Source organism: Anolis sagrei, chromosome 2 (assembly GCF_037176765.1).
Source record: "Anolis sagrei isolate rAnoSag1 chromosome 2, rAnoSag1.mat, whole genome shotgun sequence".
Lineage (NCBI taxonomy): Eukaryota > Metazoa > Chordata > Lepidosauria > Squamata > Dactyloidae > Anolis > Anolis sagrei.
In genome coordinates this window covers 65,307,174-65,333,992 of record NC_090022.1, presented here as the reverse complement: position 1 = coordinate 65,333,992, position 26,819 = coordinate 65,307,174, and the positions used below count along the sequence as shown (strand labels likewise).

At 39.6% G+C, this 26,819-nt stretch overlaps 1 protein-coding gene across 1 annotated transcript in view; it reads left to right on the top strand.

Moving 5' to 3' along the window:
* The window catches only part of HRH1 (histamine receptor H1), a 42,899-nt gene extending 16,958 nt beyond the window's left edge, over positions 1-25,941 (top strand). Inside the window, exon 2 of the mRNA XM_060765936.2 lies at positions 24,355-25,941. Coding sequence (XP_060621919.2) covers positions 24,445-25,908 — 1,464 coding nt within the window. The 5' untranslated portion in view covers positions 24,355-24,444 and the 3' untranslated portion in view covers positions 25,909-25,941. The remainder of the gene's footprint in view (positions 1-24,354) is intronic.
* The last annotated feature ends 878 nt before the right edge of the window (positions 25,942-26,819 follow it).

Here is a 26,819-nt window from a genome sequence, read left to right as displayed (position 1 = left end):
GAGCCAATGGGCCAGATTAAAAACAAATCTTTTGGCTTCCCAGAAGAAAACCGATTTGTATCCTCCTGAATTCGAGAGGCTCCCAAAACACAGATCAGGGCCCCCACCAAAATCTGGGACCCTGAAACGGATCAAGGTTTACCCAAATTGCACAATCTTATTGTCTTCTTAAAAGAAGTATTTCTTATTCTTACAAGGCACATGGTATTTGTAGGACATTTTAGTGGTAAGGAACATCCATGTACACAATACTAGTAATATATAGGTATCCCATCTCTCACCTTTCAGCTGTTGAGGAAATGTGCAAACATCATACAAAGCACTTACTTATAAATATTTTTAATACATTGGATTATTCAGCATAACTATAATAATTGCTTCAGAGTGTTTCTGACTGTATTCTGAAAATTTCAGTTAGTGAAAAATGTATCATAAATTATTTGGGTTAGCAGAATATAGCAGCTTTTTAAAGTTCAGTTTCCCAAGAGGGCTAATCATCCCTTAACTGTGGTCATTCAGCAGCTGTTACATATATTACTGACAGTTGTTTATCTGGTCCTCAGTCAGATTTATCTTCGGAAATTTTATCTCTGCAAAGTGAAGGTTTTGTGGGGTTCAAAATGTCCAATCTGGCTTGTCATCATCCATATATGGTATTTGCTTTCTTGTAGAGAAGCTAAATTTGAAGAATCAGTATGGACTTCATTTGGGCTTGGTTGGATTATCTTATTTCTTGCCTGTTTAGATAGCTATGCTGTGATAGGAAGATGTTTCCTATCTTTTGCACAGAAAAATACCTTTATTTTGATTTCTAAGATGCAGACGACAAAATGACAATTTTTTGGAAAATGATAACGCGTTTCCAATGAATGTCAGTTCCCGGAAAGTTTTCAAAATTCCATGTGAAAAATATTACTCTGACATTACTAATATCAAATACCTTCCATTTTCTAATATAAACAAGAAGCTATGTTCCCATTTATGAATGAGAATTGTACTGTCGCCGCTGGGCCTGTATCTGGTTGGCTTTGTAATAAGGATGTGTAACCTTTGCCCAGTGGGAAGCCAGGGGGCCCAAGGAAAAGTTCTCAGGGGCTTCCTCTACAAAAGAATCTTCAGATGGCTTGAGCAATACAACAAAGTATTTTATTAATGAAATCAAACAGGAACTACAAGGCTTTCTTGATAAAGTATTGGTTCTCTCAATCTTGTCCACAGGGGACAGGCACTATCTTCAATAACATTTTCTTTAAAGGAAAATTCTCCTTTTTAACTTCTCCCAGGCTGACTAAAATCCAACCCTCACTGCTCCGCTACCACGCTGAACTGTTTCTCGGACGCCGAGTGGACCTACCAGCAAGGAAGTGGATGTTCTCCAGCTGGAGTTCCTTAGTCTTTAAGGCTGTTTTCCTGGAGTTCTTAAAGCTGTTCTCCCCTGGATTGCTTAAGGCTGTGGGAATGCTTCCCTGGCGTTCTTTCCCTGGCAATTCTTAAAGGTTGAAGCCTTTGTACAGGGGAAGTTACTCACATCCTACACATTGGCTAACCCGGCTGAGACTAACTAACAAAATGCTCACTTCCCTCCAAAGCCCAAAAAGGGGGCGGGACTAGGGAACCTAATAATAATTGACAAGCCATTGACCCAATAACTGCAAAGTAAGGAAAGCCATCTAACTGCAAAGGCATAGAACTTTAAAATACATGCAGTAATCAACAAATAGCAAGATAAGCTGGAGCTCCTGGTGCGGCTGTACCAGAACAAGAATCACTAATTCATCACAACTTTCTGAAAATTTGTTGGCTCTAAATTTGTATGGACTTTCTCTATTTTGCCCATACAACTGAATAGGAAATGTGTGGCCTTTTTAACTTCTTGCTAGTCTGGACTTCACACCAGCTTAAACATTCACAGTCAAATTTATATCACAACATTTGAATTTTAATAGCAACATTTAAAAAAACTGCTAATAGCAACCCCACAGAGACATAGAAAGTAGAAATGGTTGTCATTTTTCAGCCTGCGTTAAATATCTGTGCCAGAGCACTTTTGCTTCAGATTTATCAACTCAACATTCAACACCTTGGAGATCAATGGATAGAATAAAAATGTAGTCTAATTGTGCTATCATGACACTAATGTAGAGACCAAAAATACAGAGCAATTAATCTATCTCATACATTCTTTGAGTACTAGGTAATATTAATGGTTGAACATTTGTTCATTGTTGCATGATTTGAACTGAAATGTGATTTCCTGTTGGGTTGTCAAGTCAGCTTTGACTGACAAGAGTCTTATAAAACTCTTCTCCAATAAAATTAGATCAGCATCCTCCCTCTTCGCCTTCAGAAGAAAAGTAAAAAGTTGTCTATGGGACCAAGCCTTTGAGCAGTAAGCAGTATAAGGAATGATCAGGGAGTATGTGCAATAGATATGATATTTGTAACGGCCTGCACTATGACTGTTGGATTGTGTGATTTTAATGTTTATATTGATATGTTTTTAATTCCATGTTTTAATGTTAAATGATTTCTTTGATAATTGTATGTTATTATCATTATGTTAGGTTTCTGTATGTGAAACATTCAGTTGTGCCATAATTATGTTGGAAACCGCTTTGAGGCCTCCGCTGAAGTGAGAAGAGCGGCATACAAGTGAAACAAACAAACAAACAAATAAATAAAGACCCCTAAAATCTCAATTCATAAACAGCCTTGCTCAAGTCTTGCACACTCTTTGAAACATCAATAAAGGAGAATACTATTTTCCATGAATACAAATTTGTTAACAAAAAGGTGCAGTGTTTACAGTGAACTCCACAAAAGAGAAAAACCAGGCTGTTTAGCAAGCCTTGCTAATTTATTATCAGTAAATGTTTGATTAAGGACTCCCTGGTGGTGTAGTGGGTTAAACTGCTGAACTGTTGAACTTGCAGACCAAAAGGTTGGTGGTTCAAATCTGGGGAGAAAGGTGAGCTCCTGCTGTTAGGTCCAGCTTCTGCCAACCTACCAATTCAAAACACGCAAATGTGAGTAGATCAATAGGTACTGCTTTGGTGGGAAGGTAACAGCGCTCCATGCAGTCATGCTGGTCACATGACCTTGAAGGTGTCATACGAACAACGGCAGCTCTTCGGCTTAGAAATGGAGATGAGCACTACCCTCAGAGTTGGACACAACTAGACTTAACGTCAGTGGAAACCTTTACCTTTACTTTAAATGTTTGATCTTTATACTTATTTTATATACCTATATACATGGGGCCACATAAACATTTCTTAGGTGGAAAGGGGTCATGAGTGAAAAAAGTTTAAGAAGCCCTGATCTAAATGATTAAACTCTTTTGACAAGAGACAGCTGATGCTTACCAATGAGTTGTAGTTTTTACAAGGTCATTAGCTTCTTTGTCTTGGAGACCTGTTGTCCCACCAATCTACAAATCCCAGGATTCTATAGCATTGAACCACAGCAGTTCAAGTGGTGTCAAACTGCATTAATTTGACAGTGGAAATGTACCTTATACTGTAAGGTAGGCTTGTACATTTCAGCTAAACCTTGAACCATTTCTGCTGGCCAGATTCTAGTAGACCCCCATATCTGTTTTCACACACCTCCTGAAAATGGGTGAGTAGCCGGGTAGCCTTTTTCGGTCCGCACTCGAAAAGTACGGCTAGATCTGGCCCATTGGTAGTAATGGGGAATTTATGAGGCTCTCCTTTCCATTCCTGGGGCCCTTTCCTTTCTTCCCTTCAAGGGACCCTGGGTTTTAGCAATAAGGTACAGAAAGCACCCTTCCTGGGATCCTTTCCTTTTTTTCTCTTCAAGGGACCCGGGTTTCAGTAACAGGGTTTAAGGAAGCAACCTTTCCTTTTTTCCCTTCAAGGGAGCCTGGGTTTCAGCAATGGGGTTAAGGAAGCAGACACAGTTTGTGTAAGACTTGTCACTCTTCTATTCTAATTGGCCAAATAGGCAGGGCTCACAGGGAAACCTTGTGCAAGGAGGAGCACATGGCAGCAGCCTCTTTGCACGCCACGTGCTCCCAAAAAGGAGAGGAGTAGCCATGATTGGCTGCCATCTGGTCCCATTATGGACGGGAAACTGTGATGGCTGGGCTCTTCCAACCAAGCCAAAAAAGTAGGATTGGCCAAAGAAAAGTGGCTAAAATGGATCCCTACTGTAAGAGTGAATAATTATGATAACATTGATGTATGAATAACATAACATTGGATCACATTACACATGTACTAGGAATTTTTTTTAATTGAATTTAGTGAAAGTTGTTTCTAAATAAAGATGTTTAGAATCTAACTATTTGGCCCCCAAATAGGGGGAAAAAAAATCAGAATATATCTAACAAATGTTGGAGATGTGGGAAAAAAGTAGGTACCTTTTTCCACCAATGGTGGGAATGTGAGAAAATTAAAATTTTCTGGAAAAAAATTCACCAGGCCTCTCAAAAAATCTTAAAAATCAATTTCCCGAAAGAGCCAGAGACTTACTTATTAGGTATAACAAATGAAACCAAAATGAATAAAACTCAGGATAAAATCATATTTTTATTAAGTACGGCTGCCAGAACAGTAGTGGCGAAAAAATGGAAACAAAAAGAAGCCCCAACCCAAGAAGATTGGATCCTAAAGGCTTTTGACATAATACAAATGGATAATCTGACCCAGAGGATAAACGGAGTGACTAAAAAAACAAACTGGACGGGCTTTAAGGAATACTTAAGAACAAAAGAGATATCAGTCATATTAGACCTAACGAACTTCTAGAAGAAATAGGGGAAAACATATATATATAGATACTGTCAGCACAAGACACGAAGAAATGGAAGATCTACTATAGAAAATGAAGACTCTTGGAAGACCCTGGGAAGTCACATCCACGGAAAGAACTGTTTTTGGTGATGGGCCCCTCACCTCACTCTTCCCTAACCCAGCCTCCCCTACCCCTCCCTTACACTCCTTACCTTTTCCCCTCTCCCCATCACCCCAATACCCTAACTCTTCCCCCACCACTCTCCCCCCCTGGCCTGCCTAATGTTGTTATAAAAGTAAAAATAATAAATAAATAAATAAATAAAAAAGAATCTAACTATTTGGGATCTTAGATAGATAGATAGATAGATATGATCTTTAGCTTATTAAGAACACATATCTGTCTTGATAGTCTATCTTCCAGGGAAGAAAAACATGTACTTGCTTGAGTGTCATCATTTTTCTCCTTCTGCACGGTCCAAGTAATTGGCAGTACTGCAGGAGAGCACATGCTTATTGCTCTTCCTGATCTGTCATTAATGTATGAATCAACCATCCCCACCACTTAATCAGATCAAGCCTGTTGGTATAATACTTAATACCCCCCCCCCCCAATCTTCAAACATCTATAGTCATGCAAATGAAACTCTCTGAGTAAAAACATCATAGCAAATTAGTATTCTCACCTGACCATGAGGTACAGCAATTGGTTTTAGATGTTAATCCACAACTGATTTCACACCCGTTGTTGTTCTTGCAGAGATCCCAGGAATGATTAATTCTGTTCTCAGTTTCAGTTCTTTTAAAAAGCAATGTTGAACATTTCTTTCTTTCTTCTTCACAGACACACATTTTCAATGCGTTTATAAAATAAATGTAATTGTAAAATCATGAAACTGTGAAGAAGGAGTTGTTTATAGGTGAAATTGAATACAGGCTATAAAAATACATATTGTTTGCGTCAGTGATTTGCAACCTGTGGTCTTTGGTGACTACTGGATGGCACATGTTCTGTATCAGAAACTAGAGCTGATGTGGTCTATCCAGTGCAATTTTCTGAATCAGCACCCCAATTAACCTCAAGTTTTCTGAATCAGCACCCCAAATAACCAAACCAAATCTAAAGTTGACCAAAAACTGATTCATAACCCTTTTGGTACTAATAGAGAGTGGTCCCTGGTCAAAGTGGTCCCTGGTCAAAAAAAGGGGAACCTGCTGTTGCCCTGCATCTGCTCTTAAAAATGGCTGAAGAATGACTCTATTGTACTTCCTGGTACAAGTTCTCCAGAAGATGTCACATTAAAAGAAGAGTTTGCATTAGTGGACAAGTACTAATGATGTACATATAGATATATTTACTTCCTAATGCAGAATATTTTTTTTACCCATCAGCCTAATTGAATGTACATTATCAGTTTACAATACATTAGCTTGTATCCAGAATATTGCGTAAGTGGAACTTGCACATACATATGTGCAGAAGGTCAAGGGCTTCCTAAACAGTCTCCTAAAGGGCTGAAATAGATGAGGCTGGTTGTTTGAAATCAAGTGGGATATTGTGGCAATACATTTTTTTTCCAGTGGCACAGGGAACAACAGAGAATTAAATTGACTACCTTGCCCATTTTAAGAGCATTGGTGGTGATTCAAAACCTGAACTGCTCCCTTCTGGGTTGATTGGCTGTCATGACTGCTCATGAAGTGATTGCATGCAGCCTGTTAGGCTTGCACATTTCGGCTGAACCTCAAGCCATTTCTGCTGCCCACATTCTGAGGGTTCTGCAGATCCATTTTCGTGCCCCTCCCGAAAATGGGTGGGTGCCTGAATAACCGTTTTTGTGCCACAGCCGGAAAATGTGGCTAGATCAAGGCCATTGGTGGCAATAGTGGGCTTCATGGGTCTCCCCTTCCTATCATTTTAAGGAATATTGGGATGAAAATGACCACACTTGGAGGATATATCTACCACTGCTGGACCACCAAGTTTTATAACATTTGGGTCATTCCTGATTTTTAGGATTTTTTTTTCTTTCTAGAAATAAAATCTCTTTTAAAAATTCCCAAAATGTATCCCCCGCTGGCCCTGCCCTGTAACTTTTGCAGGCCACAATTACACAGCCAACCATTGCAGTTTTTTTACTAATAAAAAAACAGCAGCAACTTCTTCCAAAGTTTTTGCAATTTGCATTTCTTGTTCTCACAACATATTGGAAGAGGCCAGCAGCCCACCCTCCACAAACAAGCAAGCAGCATGTCCCCTTATTAGAAAAATACTCCTGTATGATCCAGAAGTTATTAGGTATTGGTGGCAAGCTTAGGTACGGAGATAGGTAGATAGTTTTTCTAAGAATGAAGCCTTGCTGTTTGCTGGAATTCCTTTAATTATTAATCACAATAATCTTTTAAAAGTACTACTTTGATGAAAGAGAGGAGGGAGGAGAGATAAGAGAAGAAGCTAAAGGCTAAAGGGTGACTCAAAGTTCAGAGCCACCCTAAAAGAAAAGCACACCCACAAACACTGTGGACCCACCCACCCGCACTTGCGTAAGACATGCCATGCTTTCTTCTATTCTGATTGGCCCAATTGGCAGGGATCACAGGGAAACCCTGTGTGAGCACCTGGCAGTCTCTCAGTGTGCCACATAATCTCAAATAGAGCAGAAGGAGCCATGATTGGCAGCCACGTGTCCGTTTCTGTCGGAAAAAACCATGGCAGCAGAGCCCTTGCCATTACAGGCATCCAAAGAAGCCAAAGGAGAACTGCCAAAACAAATTCATGCACAAGTCGCAATGAGTCGTCCTTGGGCTGAGAATTGCGGTATATAAGAGCAGTAAATAAATAAATAAGTCTACAGCCTGTTGTTTAATATGCACCAAAGCAGTGTTTCTGAAATATTAGATCTGGCCCCTCTTGGACAGAGGTAGAAATTGTGCAACCCACAAGACACTCATGGCTCTTTCTATGGATAAATGCATCTCTCCCAACCCCCTTTCCTTATCTACACTCAAATAATGAAAGAAAAACATCAGCCAAAATGTGTTTTTATTGGTTATCCCAAAATTTAGAAATGGTATTGCTTGTAGGAATCAAAAATGTCTCTCGGTGATAGCAAAGGATTTCAAGTTGAACTATTATTCAATATATTTCTTGAGCTCAGCAATGGAGACAATTTATTACGAGTCAACAGGCACGTTCAAATGTAATTGAAAGCTACATTGTGCCTTTTATTGATTTATATATTAGATTTATTTATATCCTTCCTTTCTTATAAAATGGGACAGGAGGTGGCTTACAACAACACTGGATTTTTAAAAGAACAGACAATACATAAAAGAAAACCAGAGATTAAGATCGTATTAAAACAAAGGCACATCTTAAAGCACTATTGACATACCTACACACACACACACACACACACACACACATATAAAGGATGGAAGGATGCTGGTTTCTCTGTTTGCATCACAAAGGCTCCAATGTGGCTTGACAGATCTGAACGAAACATACTTTTAAAAAACCCTCTCTTTTGGGCACAGAGCAGAGGGAGAGAAAAGGAACAAAGAACAAAGCTGTGGCTAGGTGAATTTTTGTATGAGGAGAAGTGAGGAAGAAAGGAAAGAAAACAAGAGAAACAGAAGGGAAATAAAGGAAGGGGAAAGAAAGAAAAAGGAGGGAAAGGAAGGCATAGAAAGGAAATGGGGAAAGATATAAGGAGAGAGAGAGAAGGAAGGGAAGAAAGAAGGATGAAGGAAGGGAGGGAAGTGAGAAAAAGATGGGAAGAGAAAGGAAGAGAAAGGAAGAGAAAAATAAAAGAATGTGAATGTGTATGAGTAAAATGGAGGAAGGAAAGAATGAGCCACAAAGAGAGTCTGCCCACTGTTGCCAGTATTGCCATGGAGACATTGTGAGGTAGGCCGCTCAGAGCTGGAGAAGGAAGAAAGTAGGTGGTCTATGGCCCCAACCACATCTGGGCAACACTGAGTATATACACTAGTCATTAAGTAAACTGTAACAGTTAACTGATAAGAAACCTCTTGGTCAACAACCATTCAGTTGTCAGTGATCAGCACAAATTTACCAGAGCAACAACGGGTAGGACAGGCAGCCTAGCCTCCTTTAGTGGACACCAGAAAAAGCCCTGTTTACTTTTTGGCTTTCCATTTTCTGAACTGGTTTTCACAAACAAGCCAGTGTTGTTAGCCTGCTGGAAATAATATTGGAAACCAACGTTTGCTGTTGACTTACAAATTCCGACTTGTTTAAGCAACAAATTGTTGTTTTCTTTGAACCCAAAAACATTTTACTTGTCCAATGCATCCCTCCCTACCCCCAGCTGTCCATCCTGAAACAAGTGCTGACAAAAGAGGTGAAAAAAACCAGACAAGAAATGGAGAAAAACATCTGTGAAAAAAACGGTCTCCAGCATCATATTAATCATCAGCAATATAGGTGATCACTCATGGTCCAGTATGATTGTCTTCCAAGGGTCTTGGAGTTGGGTATGTAACTGACTATAGAGACCTATTCTGGATCCTCATGGTTTGTCACAATGAGGACATAGATTTCCAGATGGTAGGTAGTCTTGGCATGTTTCCCCCTTTTGCCCTCTATTCATGCCTCTTCAAAGCTGTCCTCCAGATACAACGCTCAAGGGCCAGGACTTCCCAGTTCTCGGTGTCTATGCCACAGTTTTTAAGGTTAGCTTTAAACCCATCTTTAATCTTTTTTTACTGTTCACTGAAATTCTGTTTTCTGCTTTTGGGCTTAGAGTAAAGCAACTGCTTTGGGAGACATGTGATTGGACATTTGAACAATGTGGCCAATCCAGTGAAATTGATGGAGAATCATTGCTTCAGTGCTGGTGATCTTTGCTTCTTCCAGTATGCTGGTATTTGTCTGCCTGTCTTCCCAAGCGATTTGCATGTTTTATTTGAAGGCAATGCTCATTGAATCATTCCAGAAGTTGAGAGTGATGTTTGTAGACGGTCCATGTTTCACCTGCGTACAACCAAGTTGGAAGGACAATAGCTTTATAAACAAGCATCTTGTTTATATATCTAGGAATGACCCATTCCTAAAATAGCCTGATGAGGTTTAAAGAACTTGCCTTCTGTCCAATATGTGGTTTCCACACCATTACGGAAGCTTCCTATCAACTGAGTATAGAAGCATAGCTATGAAGTTGGAAAATAGGGTTAGGGCAATGACGTATCACTGTTTGACACCTGATTCCACCTTAAATGGAACACTTTGGGAACCACTGTTGTCCAAGACTGTTGCCATCATGTCATCATGGAGGAGCTGCAGGAGGTTCACAAATGTATCAGGGCATCTGATTTTTAGGAGGATGGTCCAGAGAGCATTAAACAAACTATAGCTAACAAATTATGACTAAATGTGGCATACTTCCATATAATGGAAATTCTAGAGAAGAACTAGGAAAATTCAGAAAGAAGGGCAACTGATATATCAGTAGTGGAATTTCTGCTATATTTTTTTCAAGTTGGAATTTGTAATGAAACAATGTGAGATTAAACATGTTGGGTTTTTTTGCCTTTTTCTCTTATTTTTCAGTAGTGGCTTAAATGAATGCAGACTCACTAAAAGCAATCATGAATAAAAATGCACAATTTTCTTAAGCATCATTCAGCAAAGTAAATTATGTGCTCAGATTACTCAGACAGTTAAGGATACGGGCAGTCATCCAGGGTAAAGTTGCTTCTTTTTTTTCCTTAAATTTTCATTGTTTTGTCTAACAAGACAAGAGAAACATTTCACTCAGGATGAACACTTAGGAAAAATATTAGGCTTCCAAATATTGCAGTTGTTTAAAATGGTGTTCTGCCAGTATCTCCATTTCCTTTAAAGCTTTCTGATTTATGGTCAGTCAACTATCAGTGGAACACTGTTTTACTATTATCTGGATTCAGAAATCCAGTCTTCCTTTTTTTTTTTTATAAAAAGCATTACACTAGTAGTCTAATTTCAAGCATGTATGACTTAAATTGCTATATCTGGAAACCCTTTGAAAATTTCCTTTAATGGACAAAAGTTGTTGGAGTGACATGTGCAACATTTACTAGTATGGTTTTTATGATGAAGGTACTTATAATGGGATGTTCTCATATTTGTCTTCTTTTGTTATCCAAAGGTGGGCATGTATCTTGTTGGAGCACAGTGTATCAGCACATACTGTATAATAGAAATATAAAGAAATTTGTCTTCCTCTTATTCTAAATGGCCATGTACAATTTTATAGACCAGCTCTGAAGTGGTGCATGGAGAGTAATTTTCTGGGGCAACTTGCCCTTGTGGTCCAGCATGTGAATAGCATTAGTGAGAGCAGTTCTTGAAGTATGTAACAAGACTGGTAGAGCGTGGAGTGGTCCATTTTCTTTGACCTTGCTGGCATCTTTCTCTCTCTCAGAAGTTTGCAAAATTCTTGCGGATTTAAGGATGGGTAGGAAAACTGCCCAGTCAAGTGCCACCTGCTGGGTTGGTGGGCAGGAATCAGATGAAACAATACAACAATACAATAAGTTTCAGAGGCTCACTCCTCAGTTATTTTTGGAGGTTCATTGAGGAAGGAGTATGGGCCTTTGGAGGTTCATTGAGGAAGGAGTATGGGCCTTATCACATTGAGGTCCAAAGAACAAGTGATAGCGGGGGAAACTGCCAGGCAGCATGGCAAATCCAGCGGGCAGCAGGGGAAACCACTGTCCCGTATCCCACATCACCCCATTACCCATCCCACAGGGGAAGCATCACTACCCAACTTCCTCCTGCGCTCACCCTGTTCTTGTCTATGAGAACATGGGAAGCTTCCTGTGTTCTCTGGGCAGCGTCCTAGGATACTGCCAGGATACTGGAAACATGGAGCCCTGTTGGAAGTAGCTCTGTGTCGGCTGATGGGCTCCATCAGGCTCCACCTTCCCAGCATCCTGGAAGCATGCTAGGATGCTGAAAAACATCAATGTGATGAGGTCCTAAAAAGAAAAGAACAAGCAGCAGTGTGGTTAGTGACAAAGGGCAGCAGTGAAGAACACAGTGGCAGCAACTATATTGAAGACATTGATGTGTCGGGGTTGCAATTTCTATAGGGAAACATCTAAGAAATGGAGCAATGAGGAACAATGTTGGCAGTTGAGTAGCAGCAATAGAGGACAGCTGCCAGCATTGAATAATGGAGCCAGAAGGACTGAAAATAGTAGCAACTGGTACTAACTTGCAGTGATGGTTGTCATGGCCCCATCAGACAATTTCCCCATTTGGGGCTAAAAAAGCTAATTATGATCTTCCTTTGAAAAGACAGATAGTAAGTTGGTTGTATGGATAAACAAGAGTCTTTATAATGGCTAAATAAGGTTGACCATCTCTGAAGCTCCTTAAGAGTGATTCATTGGCATGCTCTGAGCCAAAAAGCACAAAAGTGCAGCAGACAAGATTTCTCGATGAACTGCCAGAATACACTAATGTGATAAAAATAAGAATAATGAAAATAAGAACGGTGTCACTGTGGGATATAATTAATAGGTAATTGTGAGAAAACAACTTTCCAGCAGGTTTAGAAACATTAAATATATTATGGGGAAAATATCCTCAAACTTCAATTATATGCACTGGCAAGACACACATGGTTTTAAAAACATTGTTGTAGAAATAACAATGCACAGGAAATAAAAATGAAACAGAGCGGTGTACTCTTAGGCTGCCATTTAAGATGATTATGGCTATTATCTTAAACCAGGGGTCCTCAAACTACGGCCCGGGTGAGCAGGTGTCCCCCAACAACACCTTCTGGGTACGATCCTCAAGGAAGGACTGGAGCTACTGCAGAACAGTATCCCCAAGGCCCATTCTCACAAGGCATCCCAGAAGGATACCGTAGTCTATGGTTTCGAAGGCCCTATTCTTGATCTGCATCTTCTCTCATAGTGAGGGCATCGGTTTCCAGGTGGAAGGCGGTCCCGGTCAGAGTTGGCTTGATATGCCTTCCTCTTGGCACATTTCTCTCTTTAGCCCTCCATTCGTGCCTCTTCAAATTCTACAGCACTGCTGGTTACAGCTGACCTCCAACTGGAGCGCTCAAGGGCCAGGGCTTCCCAGTTCTCATTGTCTATGCCATAGTTTTAAAGGTTGGCTTTGAGCCCATCTTTAAATCTCTTTTCCTGTCCTCCAACATTCCATTTTCCGTTCTTGAGTTCGGAGTAGAGCAACTGCTTTGGGAGACGGTGGTCAGGCATCCAGCCAGACCAGCAGAGTTGATCGCGGAGGACCATGGCTTCAATGCTGGTAGTCTTTGCTTCTTCCAGCACGCTGATATTTCTATGCTCGTCTTCACAAGAGATTTGCAGGATTTTTTCAGATGGAATAGTTCCAGAAGTTGCATGTGACGTCTGTCCAGATCTCACAGGCGTATAGCTGGGTTGGGAGGACAATAGCTTTATAAACAAGCACCTTGGTATCCCTATGGATGTCCCGGTCTTCAAACACTCTCTGCTTCAATTGGAAAAATGCTGCACTTGCAGAGGGCAGGCAGTGTTGAATTTCAGTGTCAATGTTGACTTTTGTGCAGAGGTGGCTGCCAAGGTAGTGGAAATGGTCAACATTTTCTAATGTTATACCATTAAGCTGTATTTCTGGCATTGGAGAGGGATTGGCTGGAGAGTGCTGGAAGAGTACTTCGCTTTTTTCGATGTTTAATGACAGGCCGAGCTTCTCGTATGCTTCTGAGAAGTTGTTTAGAGTGGCTTGTAGGTCTTCTTCTGAATGTGCACAGATGACGTTGTCATCAGCTTACTGGAGTTCTATAATAGATGTTGTTGTAACCTTGGTTTTGGCTTTCAGTCTGCTGAGGTTAAATAGCTTGCCGTCTGTTCGATAAATGATTTCCACTCCGGTGGGAAGCTTCCCATCAACAAGGTGAAGAATAGCGATGAAGATGGAAAATAAAGTTGGGGCAATAACACATCCCTGATTCTACCTTAAATGGGTCACTTTGGGAGCCATTGCTGTCCAAGACTGTTTCCATCATGTCATCATGGGCGAGCCGTAGGATGTCCACAAAATTGTTAGTGCACCCGATTTTTTGGAGGATGGTCCAGATTCACTGTGTTGAATGCCTTTGCCAGGTCAATGAATGCCATGTAGAGAGGCTGATTTTGTTCCCTGCATTTTTCTTGGAGCTGTCATGCAGCGAAGATCATGTCCACTGTTCCTCTGGAGGGGCGGAAGCCGTTCTGGGATTCTGGGAGGGTGTCTTCTGAGAGGGGTAGAAGGCGGTTTGCAAGGATTCTTGCGAGGATTTTCCCAGCAGAGGTTAGAAGATAGTTTCCGTAGTCTGTTCTTTCCCCTTTTTTGAAGAGGGCAATGATGGTAACATCCTTGGAATCTGCTGGGATTTTCTCGATCACCCACACTACAACTATGGCTGTCTCAGTTCCATAACCCAGTCTGAAACCAGACTGCAGTGAGTTTTATGCAGTTCAAAACCACTATTGAATTAAGTGATTTGTGCAGGTGACTATATAGAAAATTCTGGATCTAGTTTAAGGTCCAGATGGTGATTAAACAAACCACAGAGCACTGATGCGCTTTAAGGTTTTTCTTTTGTGTGCTTTTGTTGTCTGGTTACCACAGTTTGAAATTACCATGGCTTGAACTGCATTAAATGGTCTGTGTAGATGGGGCCCAAAAAATAAAAAGCAGAGCAGCAAACACAGATACAATCCAAAGGAAGTGGCTCTGGAAAACCAGTTAAGTGCAATAATCTCCTATTGAGGAATGCATTTAATGTAAATTAATCAGGCCAGGGGTGACAAACTTAATCTAACATTTCCTGAGTCAAATGGAGCAAAGCAGATAGAGGGGCTCACAGATGAGCAATCAGAAAGAGCCATTACTGAGAGTCAGCTAGATCAGTACTGAGTGGAGTTGGGAATGAACTCTTTGATGAGTTGTCGCCAACATTTACATGCAGCAATCATCCTATGCATCATTATGGCCAGCATCCCAGACAAAGCTTCAGGCAAAATGTCTCCTGTGCCACCTACAAAGGAAGATGCTGCAGTTTTTCTCAATGAATTTAGGTTGGAAAATGCAGATTACCAGCCAAAAGAACCGATGGAGCTCATCTAGTTCAAAGGATGAATCAGCTCGAAAGTAAAGTTGGGGAGGCTAGCAGAAGCAGTACAAAGCAGCAAAGAAAGACCTAAGACAGACAGAGTCTAGTGCAGTGGTCCTCAAACTGTCGGTCCCCAGTATTTTGGTCTACAACTCCCAGAAATCCCAGCCAGTTTACCAGATGTTAGGATTTCTGGGAATTGCAGGCCAAAACATCTGGGGATCCACAGGTTGAGAACCAGTGGTCTAATGAGCCATCTGTTAATCAGGTGCATGTAGTTGATGATTATTGCAAGGTTTTGGCGCATGTTCCATGTTGGCTTGCTTAGGTCCTTACTTAGGAGGTGGTAGTGGACCAGTCAGCTTCGACCAATGGTGTTGTGAGAGAAAGGAAGTAAGGCAGACAATGAGGATCTGCCAGAGATCCACTTATCATTTTTAAAGGTCATTAACAGAATCTTCAGTGGGTATTATATTGATATTTTTCCATACTGTGACCCCCAAATGAGAAACTGTGAAAGCAAATCCCTACTAAGAAAAAAAGAAAGACAGGCTGGAAACAACATTTTATAATTGGCTGACAGATGTACAGTCTCTAGGGATGTAGTGAATTCAGTATCTTCCAACTCTCTTCCAACCCTGCGATTCTACGAGCTGGCTAATCATTTCTGAAATGTGTAAGCAGCATCGCTGTCATTGAATATGATGGGGTCTTTTTGAAACAACATTACAAACTGCAATTACTCATTGTGGATCCCCATATAAAAGGACAAAGGAGACATCAAGATTTTGCTGAGATGGGGCCGAATACCCACTTAGTACTGCATTTGAGGACCCTTCCACACAGCACAAAGGAACAGAAAAGAACAGGTTAAAACGGGGGGCGGTTAGAAGTCATTGCTGGTAAATCCATGCTGAATTGGAGCAACACAGCCAAAAGACAGGATAAAGAAGTCATCTTTTATCCTGGTTCTGGCTGGGAAATGCATATTTTTGCACGACTGTCTATCCCTAGCTCAACTGTTCAGGCTGTCATGGAGACACAGCTGATTTCCAGCTGGCTTAAATGGAGCAGGAAGGAGCTCTCTGAAAATCTTTATTTTCAAGCTTCTAAACTTAAACAAAGTATGAAAACAAATTTTGGGAGAGAGAGAAATCCAGAGAAAGTTTTTTAAAAATTCCCTCTCTCATGTGGTGATCTGCATATGCATACATTGGAATCTCTTCATATTTTATATTAAGGTATTTGCATGTGCGCATATGAGGATCAGAGCATAACCAAGTTTAAAAAAAAACTTCTGGTGTATGTCACCTGTCTGCCCTCCATTTTATTCCAAGACAAAAAAGGTCTGTGAGGACAGTGGGGGAAGGCAGCCCAGGACCCGCAGGCCTGTGTGGGAACCTGCAGGCAGGTCCCAGGTTTGTTTATCCCTTTTTGAAAATCCTCATTGTGGCGTTGAGACACTCCAGTTTGTCTTGCTTTGATTTTATCAAATTATATTGAGTGAATTGACTTTTCGCCATTTTCACCACTGATTCTTTATTTAAATTATTGCTAAGGATCCATAGCCCAAGTGTTATAATGCTCCTGGAAACAATTACTTGGTATTGGCCACATTGGTAGTTCTGGTATACTACAAAGAGATGGTATTGTCAGGTCAATATCATAGCCTTGAAAGTGTGAATTTAAAGTCCTTGTTAATGCTGCGAGTTTTCTGGGAATGCATCATTTAGAATACACAGTGCAGAATACATTCTATAAATCTTCAAATTAAATGTGATTTGTAAATGAGCAAAAGCTGGAACTTTCTTGTCCAGAGATTCTCTGTGAAAAACAATGATGGAATAAAAGCTTGAAGAATATAGAGGCGAAGGAGGGGAAGTGGAAACTACATGCAGATTTATTAATCAGAAGATAAGTGGATAAAAACAGGATATCAAAGATGAATAGCATTTATAACATTGTCATTGCTCACAATAAAGAAGATTAGATGACAGTATCTTGAAAGAAAAAAGCGAAGGAGGGAGGGAAGCAACTGGGTTCAAAAGTGGCTTGACTAAAAAGTACAAAGACTAATAAAATCAGGGATCATTTTGCAAATGCATATCGTGAATTTTAAGCATTTTAGCCAGAGAATATTTGTGTTCCATATCAACCTGCCCATTAACAGATGTAGGTAGATATATAGCTAGATGACCATCTGTCAGGGGTACTTTGATTGTGTTTTTCCTACATGGCAAGGGGTTGGACTAGATGGCTCATGCAGTCTCATCCAACTCTGATACTATGATCTGTTTAGAAGTTTTAAAAAATAATTGATTTTTTATAAGGGATATAAATGCTTCAGAATTCATATATTCCTAGAGCTTGTGCCCAGTTACTAATTTTTACCTTAGATGTTTTGTTAAATGTAAATGGATTCAGTTGGCTCTCCATATCAATAGGTTCTGCATCCACAGATTCAACCAACCATTGTTCAAAAATATTTGGGGAAAATTCCCAAATGCAAACGTTGATTGTATCATGCCACTGTATATAATGGAATTTGAGCATCCACAGATTTTGCCCAGGAGCTTCTTTTAATTCACTCCTAATTCAGTCCGCCAAGTGAAGGTCATACTTTACAAATTTGTGTGGGATATGTACACTTGGGGTGGTATGAACAAATGGGAATGGTGAAAGGTTAGTAGTGGAGGGTTTGGGAAAAGGTGACATATGTAGGAGGTTGCACTGGCCTCCCTGGCCTCCCACTTCACTGGGTAAATGGGAGAATGTATGGCATACAGAAGATTTAAATGAGCGAGTGCAATGTTTAATCTATTACAGTGGAGAAATATGAATATCAAGAAGCTAGCAACAAAAGAAGGTGTATGGGAGGAGTATTTTGCAATGCCCTTTCTTACAGTTTCATAATATACAGTTTTATTCATTCATACATTACAGAATCATGGGATTTAGACTATGTTATCTCAAACTGACAGTCTTTGCTAATGTTTCTTTATCTTTTTGCATAACATACTTTTTAAAAAAACTACACAAAGTTTCAGAATGGGGAAAATAGACAGTTGAGCAATTACAACTATAATAACGTCCTTGAGACAATATTGTATTTTATCCTATTACTGTTCTGTGAAAGGTTAAAAATGAAGAAAATTTATGATTTGAAACAAAAATAAGTCTAGCCAGTCAGTGAGAGCAGATTAATAGAATTTATCCTGAATGTAGGAATAATAAATTGAAAATCAGAAAACGGGTCCTGTGGCACTGTGGTTAATATAAGATATTAACAAAGCTGATATTTGAGGTGTCTCACTGATAGCATATTTTAATGAACAGAATACAAAATTATGTAGAAAAGTATTGTACAGGCAGATCATGATGGAGAAAGGAAGAAGAAATAATAATTGAATGTATCTAAATTGGAAAAACTAAAGATAATATGTTAATTTGTCTTGAGAAAATGAAGGAGTCATGTTTTTGCACAACTGTTGCTTTCAATGAATTAATGATGACTGCTCTTTTCCATGCTTCGGTAGATCACTGTAGCTATTTAAAATATCTGATAAAGTTAGATTACATAGACGTAAGGCAAAAAAAGTTATTTACTGAATTACAACCCCTTCACACAGCCCTGGGGCCGGACTGTTTCACCAGCAGACACTGGTGAAATGGCAGGCATGTGGGGTGCCTTGTGCTGCCTCATGTGCCTTCTCCCTTCTCCCGACACATGGTGAGGATGGAACAAGGTGTGTCGGTGCCCTGTCCCCTTTAGATCGGTGTGTTAAATATTCCTGGCCTTGTTTTCCAATTGAGACCAGAAATGGGGAGATTTTAAATTACTTACGTTTTATTACTGCACAGAAAACTAACGGGTGCCCTCTGGAATTGCCAGGTACCACACAAAGAACAAACAAAATGGTGCACTATGTATAGGTCACAGACGATCACACAGATTATTTTATTTATTTTAGCCCTATCCCTCAATTTCTCCCAGTTCCACCTCTTGCTTCTTCCCCTCCCGGTTGCTGCACAGAGCATGTCCAGGATTCTTCAGATTGAGCCCTATTGGGTTGTTGTAGGTTTTTTCGGGCTATATGGTCATGGTCTAGAGGCATTCTCTCCTGACGTTTCGCCTGCATCTATGGCAAGCATGAGCCCTATTGTTTATTTAGAGTTTGCAACTCACTTATCTTATTTTTGGCTGCTTCTGCAGGCCGAAGCCTTGAGGTTCAGAGTGACCCGTTGCAGTGGAAACCTAGCCCTGTCCACACTCTAGCATCTCTTTTTTCACCAACTCCCCCATCTCTGTTGTGTTACTGGACCAACATTTAAAAATGGCTATCAATATAGAAATTACCCTTCTAATAATGATTTAAAATTATATTTCAGTCAGGTACAACTTCAGGTGAAAGGGTGGCAATGCATATTGCCGCGTTGCCCTTTCTCCCATCATAAAAGAGAAAGAGCCCAAAAATGTGGGTAGCTCTGTCGGAGCTTCCCCCAAACCTTATTTACCTCTTCATTGTTGCCGAGGAAGCATCTTGCAACACTTCGACACTTGGAGGGTAACTGGGGCGAGGCCGGCTGAGCATCATGTGATGACACTCAGCAGGGACCATCTTCAAAGTGCTTTAAAGGGGCAAAAAGCCACAGTGTGTTGAAGTGGTTAATCAGCTACTAAGCATATTTAGATAAGATGCTCACAGTGTTCAGGTTTAAATTAATTAGAATGAAGCAATAAGGTTGATTTATTAGCGGTTATTGATCGCTGTTGTTTTATAACTTTATATGTTATATTGTTTTATACTCATTTACTGTTTATGTTATATTGCACTTGGAGTGCCTTGTAAGCTACCCCTTGTAAGCTTTTGGGAGATGGTGGTGGGATATAAATAAAGTTTGTTGTTGTTGTTGTTGTTGTTGTTGTTAGTATTAATGTGTTAACTTTTCATTATTTCATTAGTTTTGCATGTTACTACTGTATAGTAACTAAATATGAAAGTATTAAAATGGATATGGTTGTTCTAAAGATTCAAAATTAAGTTAAAAGGATTGCAATATGATGAAATGGGTTTTACATTACACACTACAAACTGAATTCATGAACTTTCATTTCTTCCCTTTCAAACTGAATAGCTGTAGTCCAATATCATGCCTCACCAAGTTATCTACACCATCTTCATGCAATATATTTGTAATGTACTCGTTTTTATTCTAAGAACTTGGCAACTCTGAAATCAGACTCAGAATTTTGAAGTTAAAAAGGACCACATGAACTTCCAATCCAACTCTGTGCCACACAATACACTGCAGAAAAAGGCCCATTTACCTTCTGTTAAAAGACCCTTAAAGCAAGTCCACTGCCTTCCAAGGCAATCTGTTCCATTGACGAGCAACTCTTACAATCAAAAAGCTCTTCCTGATTTTAGATGAAATCTCTTATCTTGTAATTTGAATGTAGATGCAACTTGACCATTTGATATTCTACATGACATTCCTAAAAATATCTAAAGATAGCTATCATATCACCTCTCTGAGCTAAACTTATCCAGCTCTTAAGTCAGTCGTCATAACATTTGGTTTCTATATATTCTGTGCAAATATGATCAGAGGTTTTCCTCCAAGTGCCTTAACATACTGGGGATGTGGTGAGTTGCAATTTTGACTTGGACTTTCTAAATACAAGCCCCTTCCCCACAATTATGGGATGCCCTTCCTAGAGTTACCATTACTGCAACATCTGAATAAAAGCCATGTCAGAGCTTTTGCACTAGTCACACAGATGAGGAGTTTGAAAGAACCAAACTGTAGGCAGAAAAATGAGTTTAGAATCCTCAACAAGAGGAGCTTATAATAATGAAAAACATTATTGGATAGATAGAGCCTGAGCTTTTAAAAACTAATCTCTTGAGGAAAAGGAGAGAAGGGAGCATGTCCTCATCCAGAGGGGTTCAATATGGCAGTTAATTATTCTTCAGTGAACCAGACAATGTTAGCTGTCCACAACATTTTTAGGACATCGGGGTAGACAGAATAACAACAACAACAACAACAACAACAACAACAACAACAACACTTTATCCTCCCAAGGGGGCCCAGGGCGGATCACAGTACACATACACAGCAAACATTCAATGCCATTTTGGATAGACAATACAGAGACAGACAGAACAGAAAGGAGGTATGTTGTGTCCATGTCAACATCCAGCTTTCTGGTGCCTTGGAAGGTTGTGCTCAAATCCAGGCACAGGCGGGTGCTGTTGCTCCATCCTCTATGGTGAAAAGGCATCAGGATTTCCTCCTTCCAGAAGAAGGAAAAGCAAACAGGAAAGAAAGACAAAAGATTCCAACTCTTTTCTTTATAAGCCGTCTCATCCCTAGTGGACAAGACAGCAGCGAGAACATGTTAAGAAGCTGTTTCTTCCAATAATATCCTTCAAACATCAAAGAAATACCTTTTTGTTTTTGCAAGATTTTGTAATGGTTGTACACTCCTACTGTCCATTTTATACCAAAAAAGTGGTTTTCCCTTTGGGCAAAAATGTTATAGCTCTTTTACTGGCTTTAAATGTTTGAGTTGCTTTTGACATTAATCTTGTTGGATTTTATTTGTGTTTTGTTCATGTTTAGCTAAATAATTTGAGACCAGTTTGTCATAGGGTAACTTTGAACTTGGACAAATAAAGAAATGTGGATATGGGTTGTTGTAGGTTTTTTTAGGCTATATGGCCATGTCTAGAGGCATTCTCTCCTGACGTTTCGCCTGCATCTATGACCTCACTACCTCTGAGGATGCTTGCCATAGATGTAGGTGAAACGTCAGGAGAGAATGGCCATATAGCCCATGGCCATATAGCCCGAAAAAACCTACAACAACCCAGGGATTGCGGCCATGAAAGCCTTCAACAATAAAATGTGGATATGTTGTTTCTTGGAAAGAAAATGTCTCCCAATCATTTTCAGTTTGCTGGAAAGTTCTGTGCATATATTCATATTACACAAATGTGAGAGGCACAAGCAATTATGGCATGAAGTTTATAAGGGGCCTTTGTTTATAATATGAATGTCAAATTTCAATATGTCTTGGTTTGCCCCTGGAGGAAGACCCTTGTGAAGGGCGATCCAGTTGGGATTTCCTGGTTTAACCGCCCAGAGGGATACCCTTGCTGTTGCTGGGGGGATGCCAAGAGGAGTGGTAGTTTTCATAAAGCTTTCCCTTTATTTGAGTTTATGGGAGGGGGTTAGCAGCCATGTAGTGGATGGCTTTCACAATGTTCAACCTTTCTCTCACATTTAGCAGCAACTTCCTGTTGCACATTTGGGGGGGGGGGGCAATGCTATCTAGCTTGGCTTAGGTCTAGACTATTTGACAAAACATAAAAAGGGCATGGGAAGGAACATGGTTATGGGTAGCATAGAGAACACATCTAATGCTTCCTACCATATGACTAAGGTGTCTGTATGTTTTTGGATGTATTGGATGTATTTCACACATCTGTAGGACTCAGGGGAGGGAATCAAAGTCTAATAATAATTATAGGCTATTCAAAAACTGTGGAGGGAGTTTGTATGTCACAACTTCTGGAATGATTAAGAAACTAACCACTGGCATAGAATGAAAGTGCATGATTTAATTAGTGACTGGACAAGAAATTGAATTTTTAATATACTGTCTTGAGTTCAATAAAGAAACAGAAAAGATAAAAGTAAAGAGCTGGCATTTTGTGTTATGGTTTTTTCTGAAAGTAGCATTAATATTTCTCTGGAGAAATTATCTTCAGTATTTGATCCAGAAAACTGAAATATGTAATTTAAATACAATATTGCTCTTATACTGTATTGTTGAAGGGTTGACTTTATGCATGCACATATGTGTGAAAGTGGCTTTGAAAATGCTAAACTTAACTTCAAAAACATCATAGTGAAAAGCCAAGTGAAAAGTGCAAGCATTGTTGAATTGCCAATATTTTTGATCCCTTTGTCTTTTGGTTTTCTCACAAAGATTCAGAGCATGAATGATAAGTAGCTCACTCTTTCAAGAGTATCCTATACATTTTATTTGTTTGTTTGTTTGTTTGTTGTGTTTATTTATATCCTGCTTTTTCTCTCCATGTGCTTTTTCCTGCTTATTTATTTATTTATATCCTGCTTTTTCTCTCTCTTTGTGATTCAAAGCGGCTCACAACTAAAAGCAGTTGTCTTAGCAACAATAAGCAAATCATAGTAATCATATATTTCCCTGGTATGCAGAAGTTTATTTGATTTATCTAAGGAATTACAAATATGTATAGTGTGGGTACCAGAAGAGGTAGGTTGTAGCAGGTTATGCATACATCATTCTGACAATTTTTATTTTCAGTGCTATTCATTCTAATTGTTCTTATTCTGGTTAGGATTATTGAGTGTTGTGGAAAATTGATTTCCAGAGAGGGCTTTGAATATAAAATCATTTTTTTCAACATAAAACTGCCATCTTTCCCAATAAAAATCCAGTTCTTTGTTACATAAAAGCAATCATCTAAGAACACAAATACTTCTTTTACTTCACCCAGAATTCTAAATAATTTTTGATAGAGCAGCAGAAAAACATAGAATGATTCCTATTATTCCAACCTTAAAGAGAATGTATAAAAGGCCAGCCCCACCCAAGCACAGTGAGACTGAAGTTTTACTGGGGAGTCATTCAAAAGCAGGAAAATATAGTTGGGCCAAACCCTGAAAGGAATGCTCTTCACAAGCAACACCTCAAAACATAGGATAACAGGTTCTCGGGTTTGCAGTCCAGTTGCTGGGAACAACATCTAGCCTCATGGAGAAATTCTGGATGCTTTGGATTATTTGGCTTTGTTGATTCTGGACTGAATCTTTGTTTCTGTGTTTGGATCTTGACTTTGACCTTAGGCTCTGTTATCTTTGACCTGACTGGCTCTGTTGAATCTTGAACTTGTTCGGCGTGACCTCAGTATTTGGACTTGGAAATTTGGACTTTGCATTTCTTTTAGGGTTTGGTCCATAGACTTAGCTTTTGGCTGTTTATAGGTTATATTTCAGTTGTTTGAATATTGTGTTATTAGTTTAATCTGGACTTGGCAAAAAACTGTTTCGGGGAAAAGGTGAGTTAGAAATAGAGGAGGAAGAAATAGTAGCTAATGTCCAATCTCCCCTTTTCACTGACAGAAAACATGCATTTGTGCATTTATTTTCTATCTAGTTACATCTAAAACACAATTGTTACTTGTTAAGATCTATGTATTTTGGCTATAAATATTTTTCTTAACAGCTATTCTTTTTGAAAGTTGGAAAACTAATCCTGCTGTAATAGTAAGAATGCCAGCTGAACATGGCTATTCTTGTGCTGATTTTCCTGAAACAGCTTCATGTATAATTGAAAGGGCTTTTATAACACTTCTGAGATAAATAATAATTTTGGGATTTCTATTGTATTATTGAAAAATATTTCTTTTCATTTACAGGTTTACTTAGATAAAGACAAAGAAACCAACAGACAACAAGACCTGAAATGTCAGTAGTTCGACTCTTCTTCTTCTGTCTTTAGGCAAAAGATGTGTGTGAATGAGAGGGACACAGCCAAGAATTCCACACACGTTCAATCTGTTCTAGGACTGGTCTTGGGAGGAATCTCATTGACTACAGTTGTCATGAATATTTTGGTCCTGTATGCAGTGAAAACAGAAAAGAAATTGCAGACGGTTGGCAATCTTTATATTGTGAGTCTTGCGTGTGCAGACGTTATAGTTGGTGCAGTTGTCATGCCACTAAACATTGTGTACCTGTTGAAGGATAAGTGGGTACTGGCAAGGGAAGCTTGCCTGTTTTGGCTATCAATGGATTACGTGGCCAGTACAGCCTCCATATTTAGTCTCTTCGTCCTTTGCATCGATCGTTACCATTCTGTCCAACAGCCATTACAATATCTCAAGTACAGGACCAAGACTAGAGCCTCTGTCATGATCTCCATAGCTTGGCTTCTCTCTTTCCTGTGGGTTATCCCAATTCTTGGCTGGCACAAATTTACACATGACAACAGCACAACCAGTGGGACCAATAATGAAACGATATGTGAAACAGATTTTTGCAAAGTCACATGGTTTAAAGTCCTGACAGCCATGATAAATTTTTATGTCCCATCAGCGCTGATGCTGTGGTTTTATGCAAAAATATACACAGCTGTGCGGCGGCATTGTCAGCAGCGAGAGTTCATCAATGGGTTGTTTCGGTCTGCCTCAGACAGAACAGTTGTACACAATGGAAAACTGCAAGAAATACAACAGACCTATCCCCCAAGTCTAAAAAAAGAGGTAGACTGTGTTATGAAAGGAAATAATCCAAATAAAAGGATGGAGGACCAGCATCCATTGAACAAATTTCTTAAAATTCCAAATGGTTTTCAAAGAGGAGGTGACCATGAAGTAGGAGTAGTGAAACTAAGCTGTTTTCCTCAAACCATAGCACAAGATGACACGAGCATAGGCAGGACAGATAGCAAGTATGAGTATGTTAATGAACATGTTCAAAACGCAGAGTCCCATTGCCCCCAAGATTATGAGTTCAGCAAAGTATCAGAGGAACTCACATTTGCAGGCAATTTTGCAGGCAAATCTTCCCCTCAAAAGAACTCTAATTTCACTCAAGAGCAAGATTGTTCCTTGGGGAATTGCTTTTCCCAGCATACAAATAAAAAAGACAATATGAGTCTCCAGTATTTGAAGAAACCATGGGGGAGGCTGCACACTCATTCCATTAGCAGCCAAGGGTTGCATGGAAACAGAGAGAGGAAGGCAGCCAAACAACTAGGTGCAATAATGGTAACTTTTATGCTGTGTTGGTTTCCATATTTTGTGTTATTCTTGGTTATGGCCTATTGTGGAAACTGTTACAATCGCACAGTTCACATGTTTACCATTTGGCTTGGCTACTTGAATTCAACGTTAAACCCCATTATATATCCTCTCTGCAATGAGAACTTCAAAAAAGCTTTCAAAAAGATTTTTCATATTAAAGTCTAATTTGTCTTGGAGAATATTGTACCGGGGGGGGGGGGGGGGTAAGCAGCGTTTTTATATGAAAACGTAAAACTCGACTTTCAAGGATTGTAGAGGAAAACTACAATTGGAATTTATGATTTCCGAAGACACTAAGTGCAAAATTAAAAAGCCAGAAGGAAGAACATTGTTTCCTGTATATAGCCTGGGGAGTCCTATAACCTCAGGGTTATATAATCCTCTTCTTTTTGAGGATATCTGTACCTTTGCATATACTGTATTTACTCAAATCTAATGCTCACTTTTTTTGGCTGAATCACCCCACCAAAATTAGGGTACGCACTAGAGTTGCGTTATACAGTATTGTTAATGCTGAGCCAAAGCAAAAGGGGAAGCTGCTTCAGAGGCTTCTGGAACTCTTATTTGAGGGATGTCATCTCAAATTTAACTGCCGTGGCTCAATGCTATGCAATCCCGGGCTTTGTATTTTGGTGAGCCACTAGCATTCTTTGGCAGAGAAAGAATCCTAAAGAAGACTTTGTAAAACTACATGATTTCATAACATTGAGTCAGGGCAGTTAAAGTGGATTCATTCTACATCATAGATGCATGCCAAGGTTTTCCTTTCCATCACTGGAAGCTTTGATATTTCAACCCATTTTTTTAAAGAAGGACTTCAAAGGGCCCTTCCACACAGCCCTATATCCCAGAATATCAAGGCAGGAAATCCCACATTATCTGTATGTGGACTCTGATAACCCAGTTCAAAGCCGATATTGTGGGATTTTTTTGCCTTGATATTCTGGGATATAGGATGTGTGGAAAGGCCCTAAGCAGGCAGCAACTGTAATGCACACCCTTTTTGGCCAAATTGCAAAGAATGCACTTTTTCCTGCTGCACAAGACATTCACCAGCAAACACTTTTTTTGCTTTC